This window comes from Mustela nigripes, chromosome 17 (genome assembly GCF_022355385.1).
Source record: "Mustela nigripes isolate SB6536 chromosome 17, MUSNIG.SB6536, whole genome shotgun sequence".
Classification (NCBI taxonomy): Eukaryota; Metazoa; Chordata; class Mammalia; order Carnivora; family Mustelidae; genus Mustela; species Mustela nigripes.
In genome coordinates this window covers 55493574-55502814 of record NC_081573.1, presented here as the reverse complement: position 1 = coordinate 55502814, position 9241 = coordinate 55493574, and the positions used below count along the sequence as shown (strand labels likewise).

At 60.6% G+C, this 9241-nt stretch overlaps 2 protein-coding genes across 4 annotated transcripts in view; one reads left to right on the top strand and one right to left on the bottom strand.

The window, feature by feature from the left end:
- TAF1C (TATA-box binding protein associated factor, RNA polymerase I subunit C) overlaps positions 1 to 8832 on the top strand; it is a 9717-nt gene extending 885 nt beyond the window's left edge. Inside the window, exons 2-15 of one of the 3 annotated variants that reach the window (XM_059383509.1) lie at positions 1517 to 1655; positions 2917 to 2998; positions 3183 to 3280; positions 3353 to 3442; positions 3536 to 3609; positions 4208 to 4446; positions 4594 to 4710; positions 4791 to 4908; positions 4999 to 5070; positions 5217 to 5352; positions 5544 to 5687; positions 6580 to 6754; positions 6830 to 6964; positions 7050 to 8832. In XM_059383509.1, coding sequence (XP_059239492.1) covers positions 1518 to 1655; positions 2917 to 2998; positions 3183 to 3280; positions 3353 to 3442; positions 3536 to 3609; positions 4208 to 4446; positions 4594 to 4710; positions 4791 to 4908; positions 4999 to 5070; positions 5217 to 5352; positions 5544 to 5687; positions 6580 to 6754; positions 6830 to 6964; positions 7050 to 8023 — 2592 coding nt within the window. In that variant the 5' untranslated portion in view covers position 1517 and the 3' untranslated portion in view covers positions 8024 to 8832. Of the gene's footprint in view, positions 1 to 1516; positions 1656 to 2916; positions 2999 to 3182; positions 3281 to 3352; positions 3443 to 3535; positions 3610 to 4207; positions 4447 to 4593; positions 4711 to 4790; positions 4909 to 4998; positions 5071 to 5216; positions 5353 to 5543; positions 5688 to 6579; positions 6755 to 6826; positions 6965 to 7049 lie in introns of all 3 variants that reach the window. The other 2 variants (XM_059383508.1, XM_059383510.1) reach the window with 2 other exon arrangements.
- DNAAF1 (dynein axonemal assembly factor 1) overlaps positions 8723 to 9241 on the bottom strand; it is a 21426-nt gene continuing 20907 nt past the window's right edge. Inside the window, exon 12 of the mRNA XM_059383511.1 lies at positions 8723 to 9095. Coding sequence (XP_059239494.1) covers positions 8998 to 9095 — 98 coding nt within the window. The 3' untranslated portion in view covers positions 8723 to 8997. The remainder of the gene's footprint in view (positions 9096 to 9241) is intronic.

Sequence of the window (9241 nt, the reverse complement as noted above, 5' to 3'; positions counted from 1 at the left end):
CGTGGGTTTGTCGGGGGTGCGGCCGCCGCCGGTGCCGTGGGTTTGTCGGGGGTGCGGCCGCCGCCGGTGCCGTGGGTTTGTCGGGGGTGCGGCCGCCGCCGGTGCCGTGGGTGCTCCCGCGCCGCAGTCAGGACCGGGCAGAAGGATTCCCGGAGCGCCTCCTGGGTTCGTGCCACCGCCCTCTCCTGTTCCGTTTTGGCAAAGAGAGTGAGGGCAGCCGCCCACCTTCGGAACTCAGGAATGAATCAGATACGGCCCCTGCCCCGGGAGAGCGCCCCGTCTCACCAAAGAGATGAGGTTATACATAGAGGCCGCCGTTAGGGTGAGGCTGGTGGGCCATGAGCTACGCACGTTCGATCGTTTGAGAAGTATTTACTGGCTTTTACTGGGGGACGGGTGTCCTGCGCGGTGCCGACAGTATCTGCGTGTGCGGAATGAAACGATAAGTTTATTTATCAGAATAGGTTGATAAAATGCAGTGGCAGTTCCAAGGGAAAGAGATTTTTGGTTTCCGGGACTCCTGCTAATGCTTGCTTCCTTGTGGATGCATGGCAGCGGAGGGGTTCAGAACTTGGACTTTGGATTGGATGGGGGGACCAAGCTGTTGGCCTTGGTGGGGGTTTGCTGTTCCCTGAGCTTCGGTTTCGAGAGCTCCGAAACAGGGGCAACAGACGAATAAAACAGGTCGTCCGTCTGGGGTGGCTGCTGGTGCTCAGGAAGTGACCACTGCTGTTACATTTGTGGTTAGTGGAAGAAGAGGGAAGGCGTGGCTGCTTATTTTTCTTGAGCAGTTTGAATCTGGCACAACCCCTGGATGTAAACTTATTCTATTTTGTTTTCCTTTGACATAAATTTATTGTTATTCAACACAGGGTCAGTTGCATTTCCCACAAGGTACTATACTTGACCATGGGAAGACAGAGGAAGAAGACTCTGTCCTGGTTTGGGGGGAACTTGAGTTGCTCTTGGGGAGAGCAGCCTGGGGTGGAGGGTGCATCATTTCCCCACCAGTGGTTGTAATAGGGTAGCTACAGGTGGGGCTGAGAGCCACAGTAGAAGCCGCCCCCACACCACGTATCTGACTACATCTCCTGCCTCCCGTGCTCCCCCTCATTCATTCTGTTGGCTTCCCAGCTGTTTCTCACACACTGTTCTGCCCCAGGACTTTTGTACTTGCTCTTCATTCTGGCAGGACCCCTCGTTCCCGTTGTCTGCACAGTTCTTTTCTTCCTTAGGTTCAGGCTGTGCCAAGTGCCCCCTCCTGAGCGAGGCTTTCCCTGGCTGCCGCTGCCTATCACATTGCCCTCCCCTGCCTCCTGGTTGGCTGGTTGGTTTTAATTGAGCACTTATTAATATCTGGCAGTAGGCTGTGTCTTTATTTATTCTTTATTATCTTTCTGAAATAAAATTCAAAATACAGCCCTGTTAGGGCAGTTGTTCCTCTCCCAGAGACCCTGGAAGGCATGCTCAGGTTCAAACCTCTGAGAAGACGTGCTGTGTGGTTCTTGTTTTCCAGGATGGACTTCCCCAGCTCCCTTCGACCCACACTGTTCATGGCTGGCCCCCTTGGTCTGAGTAATGTCCCTGACTTGTCCTTCATGTGTAGCTGGAGAGACGCCCTGATGCTGCCGGAGTCCCCGCCCGACAACTCTGAGGTGAAGATCCGGGGGAGAGCCCTGGCTGAGGCCCCTCTCTCCAGAGCACAGGCTGCTGCCTCTTCCTCGGTTTTCCTTTCCTGCCTTTGCTCAGCAGATGCTCACTATTGAGCCCCTGCAGTGCACGTGGGGAAGGGGGAGCCTCATTAGGCCTCGGAAATCCAGCATGAGTCAGAGGCATCCCTTGCCTTTGGGGGACTTAGGGTTAGGTCCAGTAGGACAAACAACCAAAGGATAAAATCATCACCCTGTGTGACAAGAGCACTGCCCGAAACCCAGAGGAGGCTCACGGAGCAGAGTGGGGAGAAAGTGGTGGTGAGGAGACAGGAGGCGAGGAGAGGCCTCCCCAGACACGAGGGACAAGGGGCTTTCCCTGGAGGCCTAAGCCATCTGGCTCCCACTTGGAGATAGGCTGCTTAAGGGTGATGCCCGGCAGAGGGGAGGGTCCCCGATGAAGAAGGGTTTAATGTCCATTCGGTCCCCTCTGGGAGCCCAGCTCGCTGCCTCCTGTACCCCCGAGTGTCGGAGCTGAGTGGTCTTGGACGAGCCCAGCGCTGGGGAGCAGAGTGGCCTGTGGGCTCCCCCCAGTCAGTAACCATGAGGTCTCCTGAGTGGATGTGAGAATCAGGCGGTTCTTGGGTCAGCCAGTGATGGCACAGGGCTGGGGGGAGCTGCAGCTCAGAGGTAGGGACTGGCCCAGGCTCCCAGCCCCTTCTCTTAACCAGCTGTTTCCTGGAGCGAGCCTCCTGGTGCCTCCACTTCTTCACCAGTAAAGCGGCGATGATTGTTATACCGATGAGTTAGTAAGATATGTGCTTATGCATTAAAGGTAAACGAAGAGGCACCTGGCTGGCTTAGTCGGTAGAGGATGCAACTCAAGCCCCATGTTGGGCGTGGAGCCTACTTAAAGTAAAAATTAAAATAAAATAAAATAAAAATAAATTTAAAAATTTTAAAAATTAAAATAAAAAAATTAAAAAAAAAATTTTTTTTAAAAGTGTGCGCCCCGGGGCGCCTGGGTGGCTCCGTGGGTTAAAGCCTCTGCCTCCGGCTCAGGTCATGATCCCAGGGTCCTGGGATCAAGCCCCACATCTGCTTGGCGGGGAGCCTGCTTCCTCCTCTCTTTCTGCCTGCCTCTCTGTCTACTTGTGATCTCTGTCAAATAAATGAAATCTTTAAAAAAAAAAAAATTAAAAAAAAAAGTGTGCGCCCGGCCTGGGGCTGTGTTCACTGTGTTCCTTTTGGGCTTGTGTTTCTTCAGAATGGGGCGCCGCACATGGCCACGCAGCTGCTCTGGGAGCCAGAGACCCCCGGGCCCCTTCCTCTGCTGCCTCCTGGTCCTGGTAAGTGTCTTGGTTCCTGGGGCTCCTTCCAAGCTGTTCCCCGAGTCCCTTCTGTCCCCTGCCTCCCCCACAGAGGCCTTCCCTCCCTGCTGGTGAATTTCAGTCACCTAAGACACCTGCCCCCACCTGTGAGGCCTCTCCGGTTCCTGAACAAACCCCTTCTCCGGCCTCATTCTTCCGTCAGATCCCTGGGACCCTGGGGTGACTGCCCAGGACCTGCTTTTCCGGGGAGGTTTCACATTCCGAAGGAAGCCCCGAGCCGTGCTGGACGTTACGGAACAGGTGAGTAGCCCCACAGCGGGCAGTGCTGGGTGGTGGGGGCTGTGCGTGGTGACCCAGCCTCCCTTCCCGCAGCTCAGCCGCTTCCTGTGGGACCATGGGGACATAGCCTTTGCACCCCTGGGGAAGCTGATGCTGGAGAATTTCAAACTGGAGGGAGCACGGGTGAGTAACCTCTGCCCAGCCAGGAGAGGGGACGCCCCACTTCTTGTCTGGGTAACCTCGGATGTGCGAGCTTGACAAGGCCTTTCCACACAGAGCCGTTCTAAGAAGAAGACAGTGGTCAGTGTGAAGAGCCTACTCCAGGACCTCGGTGGACACCAGCCCTGGGGGCAAGTGGCTAGTGAGAAAGGACGGGCTGGGAGGCCTAGCTGGGGTGATGTGGAAGCAGCCAGGGGGGTCCAGGTTCCCCTCACAGTTGTTTCTCTGCCCCATGTGGTCAGGGGCTCCAGTTCCTCGCACCAAACTCTAAGTGGAAGAGGGAATTCGATTTATGAACTGCAGGTTTGGCTGCATCTAGGTGTTGGAATAACATGATTAGGGCTCTGTCTCTTTCTTTTCTCCTTCACTTGGCTTTGCTTGGCTCAGTTCCTGGACGAACTATTCCTAAGGGGCAGTGAGATGGCTTATGACTTCAAGGAAGAAGCTAGTGTTTTTCTTGAGGCACTACCCAAAGCCCTGAGAAAGGTGTGGTTGGCGTGGCCTGGGTGTCTGGCTCCTCCATGAGCCGATCACCGCGGCCAGGGGTGACCTCGGACCACTCTTGCAGCAGGGAAGAGGGTGGAATCGTTTTCCGAAGGAAGAAATTCTAGGTTAACTAAAAACAAACAAACGCGCGCACCTGCTGGCCTGGCCTCTCTTGGGATGGGACCTAGTCCTCCTCTCGGTCACTGTTGCCGCCTGATCCTCATGCCATTGCCTCGTCCCCAGCTGCCCCTGGGCTTTCCTCAGCTACCGACAGCGCCGCTTCTCCATCCTCGGGGGCCCCGTCCTGGGCAAGTCAGTGGCCAGCCTCCTGGGGGAGCTGCTGCACGAGGAGCTGGCCGTGCGGTGGGAGCAGCTGCTCCTGGACGACGCGTTCACCGGGGGTGCTTTGGCCTGGGTGCCCGGGAGGACGCCCCAGGTGGGACAGTTGGTCTACCCTGCAGGAGGTGCTCTAGACAAGCTCTGTATCCTTTCTCAGGGGGGCGATGACGGGGTAGCGGCGGCTCTCTCTGGCGGAGGGGGTGCTCTCGGCCTGGTCCCAGAGACTGGCAGGATGTTGGGGGACTTGCAGTGACCAGAGCTCATATACCTATCCTTAGCCAGAGGCCCAGGTTTCCAAGAGGTCAGTCTGACCTCAAGCGGTGATGCTCAGGCTCTCAGGGACCCTGGCCACATCCAGCTCCGAGGACCTGTCCGGCAGGTGGTGACCCGCACTGTGCAAGGGGAAAGTGAGTCCTTTGGACACCTCCCTCCATGCCTCCCTCCCTTGCTGACTTGCTCCCTCACTCTGATCTTCTCCGTCCCTCAGCCCTGCTGGCTGTCCGCTCTGACTACCACTGCGCCCTGTGGAAGGTCAGTAAGCAGGGGCAGCCTGCCCCTCTCCCGGTGCTGCAGGTCGGGAAGGGGGCCACTGGGATCAGCCTCAGGTGAGGGGCTCGGCTGGGGTGGTGTGCACGGAGCTGGGTGTGGGTAAAGGTTGGGGGGGGCGGTCAGCTGATCCTGCTTGTGCCCTACAGCCCGCACCTGCCCGGGGAGCTGGCTGTCTGCAGCCGTTCCGGAGCTGTCTGTCTGTGGACCCCCCAGGACGGGTAATGCCCCTTTTCTGTGAAAACCCTCCACCGCCACACACAGCTCCCCCCGAACCACAGCCCGTGCTCCCTGTGCAATGTGTTCTGGACCCTGGGCCCCTCCATGTCAGCCCATCTCCCCATCATGGCTGGTCTGTCTCCCCAAGGCTGCAGCAAGTCTACAAGGACCCTGAGACCCTTGTGTTCTGTGACCATTCTTCCTGGCGCTGGGCAGACTTCACCGCTCATCCCCGGGTGCTGACTGTAGGGGACCGCACAGGAGTGAAAATTATTGACACTCAGGTGAGCGGAGGGGACCGGCACAGGCACAGCTGTGGGGCAGAGCAGATATGGTGAGGGCCGGGACCGGGCATCTTCCCCAGAGGGCATGAAGAGTGGCAGGGCCATGAGCCTTGCCCGCCCGGGGCGAGGACTGGTCGGAGTCTTGCCACAGCCCCAAGCTGTGGGAGGGCTGACCTGGGTTTCTCCCCCAGGGCCCACCCGGCTGTGGTCTGCTGCTTTTTCGTGGGGGCGCAGAGGCATCATGCCAGAAAGGAGAACGTGTCCTGCTGACCCAGTATCTGGGGACGTGCAGCCCCGAGCCCCTGCTTCCCACTCTCCATCTCATCTGTACGCAGGTGAGCCACACCTGCCCCCGCGGCCCGGGGCACCGTGTCCAGGAGGACAGCTCCGGCAAAACGGATCGGGAGACTCTGTTGAGTCTGTGGCTGGCGTGTGCTAACAGACGGGTGGGAACGGCCTTGTGGGGAGGCCCCACAAGGTGCAGGAGGAAAGGCACGGGTGTCAGGGGAGTAGTCTGTGCTACGTGGCACAGTTTCCCTGTGTGTTCAGGAGAAGGGGAGGTGGTCCGAGGGGCTGCCCCCCACCCACCCGCCAGGACTCCAGGCTGTTAACTGGCGCCTCTGGTGCACAGGTCCCAGGGTTGCACAGCTTCAGGGAAGGCCTGGTAGCAGTCTGCGTGACAAGACTGCGCCTTTCCTGAGAGTCACTGCCATGTGGCACTCCAAGTGATGTGCCGGGGAGCTTCCCCCGTGTGGCGCTACTTGGTGGGGACGGGAGGGGCATCAGGGCGGTCACGCTGCTGGGATAGCCCTGGGCCTTGAACTCCTCTTGAGAGCCACGCGGAGCTTCTTGTCCCATCACATGCTTTCTCCTGCCTCGGTCACGGCCGTCTGGGGTGTGCGGACTTCACACTCAGGCACACACACAAACACACCCGACACACACACACACATGCACGCGTGTACCCATCCCCATCACCTTCCTTGGCTGCTGTCCCCGCCCCCCCCCCCGTTCCGTCCCCCCCCCCCGCCCACCCCCCCCCCCTTCCCAGTCACCTTTGCGCGTAGCCTCCCCCTACAAGCCCCACTCACCCCCACTGTAGTGTCCTTCGGTCTGGCCTTGTCCCTCCCCCCAGCGTCGCACCATCACGTCCTTCCCCTGCCCTGTCTCATCCCCCTCCGTCAGGTTCTCCCTCGGTCACGCTTCTCATTTCCTATCGGCCCCCAGTTTTCTCTCTACCTGGTGGACGAGCGCCTCCCCTTGGTGCCCATGCTGAAGTGGAACCATGAGCTCCCCTCAGCTCCCCTGTGGGCCCAGCTGCTGCCCCCGCCACGGCCCGGCTGCCCCCGGCCGCTGCTCCTGGGCGCCCAGCGCGGGCACCTGCGGCTGCTACACCTTACAGGTAGGAGTCTGGGCTGGGGCAGGAGGCGGGCGGGACGAAGGGCAGGGCCTCAGCTGTCTGGCTTTCCTCCAGGAGAGGGGGCCTCTGCACCCAGGCTGGCGGGGCACCCCCAGTCTCTCCCTTCCAGCAGCGACTCCCTCTCCGCGTTTCCCCTGCTGGAGCCCAAGAGTCAGTGGCGGCTGCAGGAGCGTCTGAAAGCGCCAACCATAGGTGCGCTGGGGCCGGGGAGTGCATCGGGGGGGGGGGGCGGGGGTGCCCTGCTGGACCTTGGCGTCACTGTCATTCTCATGTCCAGGTCTGGCTGCCACCATCCCTTTCCCGGCTTCCGAGCCAGTCCTGTCGCTCTTCCAACTGTCAGCAGCCGGGGATATCTTCCACCAGCGCCTCCGCCTCCAGGCAGACCCTGGGGCTACCCTCCATGCCCCCACGGCTTCCTGGACTCCACAGGCCACTGCGTGCTGCAGCCGATGGCTGAAGGCCCTGCTGAAAGTGCCCCCGCCTCCCCCTGTGTGGGCTGCACCCACCTTTTCCCACCGCCGTCTGCTGGGCTGCATGGAGCAGAGGACAGGGGAGCGCAAGGGGCCAGAGGGTCTCCGAGCGGCCATGGCTGGAGGGCGGCTGCTGCAGCAGAGGGACCTGGGCCCACTCCCCTCTGCGGAGCCACCCCCTGCCCCCGAGCCGGGCCCCGAGGACGAGCTCAGTGCACGTTTGGAGGCGGCTTGGGAAGGCCAGATGGCCGCCTGGTGGGAGAGGCAGCAGGGCCGGAGCTCCGGGCCCAGCAGACTGCCCAAGCGGCACAAGCGCCGGACTCAACTGTCCAGCACTTTCTCCTCGCTCAGTGGCCGCCTGGGTCTCTCGGATGCCACCAGCCCCCCTCATAGCCCAGACCGGGCATCCCCCGAAGCCAAGCTGCAACCACCGGTGACCCCGCCCTCCCATGAGTCCACTCAGGAGCTATGGGCTCAGGGTGTCCCCTCAGAGCGGCAGCAGACTCTCCGCGACTACATGGCGAAGCTGCCGCTCGGAGGGGACAGCCCACGTGGTGTCTGCTCGTCCCTCTCCCAGAGCCCCAGCCTCCAGGCCACACCCTCCAGCTCCCAGACCCTCCAGGAACGCACAGCCGAGCTGCCACCACGAAGGACCACCCTGAGAGGTGCCGCCGTGTCTTCTTCCCAGACCTCCAGCCTCCGGGCCACCCCCTCCAGGCAGCGGGCACCTGTCCCCTCTGGCTCTCAGCCCCAGCGGAAGAAGCCGCGCATGGGCTTCTGAGGGCCCGGGGGAGCCCTTCATCCTGGACCTGCTGTGCCTTCTGTGGTCGGAAGCTGGGAAGTGGAAAGAGAACAGTCCCCGGGGCACAGGCCTGCGTTTCCAGAGCAACGGGAACAGCAGGATAATTGTTTCCTCTCCTTATGCTTTTGCTAGATCATTCCAGAAGGCAAATTGAGTAGGCCCTCGTGGTCCTGTCCTGAAGGGCTGTGTCATGGGGATTCCCTCCAGGAGACGGTGGGCCGTGCTGCCCAGGAGCTGGGGCTATTGTCCCCTCCCCCCAAGACACCGGAGTGACGGAAGGGCACCTGCTCCTCACCGTACTTGCAGGGAGTCCAAGCTGCCGGCGCTGGCCGCTCAGTCTGTGTTGGTTAAGCGGCGCCCACTGTGATCGGACATTTCGCGGAGGGGGACACTTGGAACCCACGTTTAGGAACTGAATAAGCCTGGCAGCAGCGCGGGGTTGGGAATGATGGGGTTTCTGGGGCCGGCAGCGCCCCCTACAGTCCTTCCTCTGAAGCATGTGGTTCCGTGGAACACTTTGCTCCCCTGTGGGGAAACCCGCCCTCAGAATGTCCCAAGACACCAGCGTTTGCTCTAGATTTCTCCTCGCACGTGGAGGTTGCTGCTTTTCTCAGGGAACCTGGTGGAAGGAATTGCACAGGACTCGTGCGGATGTGAAGCGACCCGGTAACACGGGGCTCACGCGGATACTAAAATGCCTGTAATGCTCGGTTACACAACGTCCGCCCCTGAGACCCCGGGGATGTCGCGCTCTGCTTTGAGCACAGCAACACGGTGGTGCACACTTGCATGGGGTCGGTGAATGGGGGGGGCGTGCGCCGAGTGCTCTCAGGAACTATGACTCTTTGGAAGGAAGGGGAGCCCAGCCAAGAGGGTGACCTGTACCCATGGGGGGGCCTAGCTGTGGGCTCTCTGTCCCCATTAGTCTAGGGGTGGAAGGGCCACCTTGGGCTTCAGTCCAAGCCAAACTCAATGTCCTCCCGGTCTTCACCCGCCTCGGGCTCAGCGCGCTCTGTCTCATCCTGCGCCTCATTCTCTTCAGGGACCTCACCTAAGGAGGCAGGAGAGAAGGCAGCTGTGTTCTCGGGACCTGTGCTCGCCCTCGAGTCAGGCACTGAGCCTGGCCGCCGGCTAGTGTCGAGTCAGAACCGCCTGGGCTCAGCAGAGGCTCAGCGACAACTCCGCGCTGCCCCACGT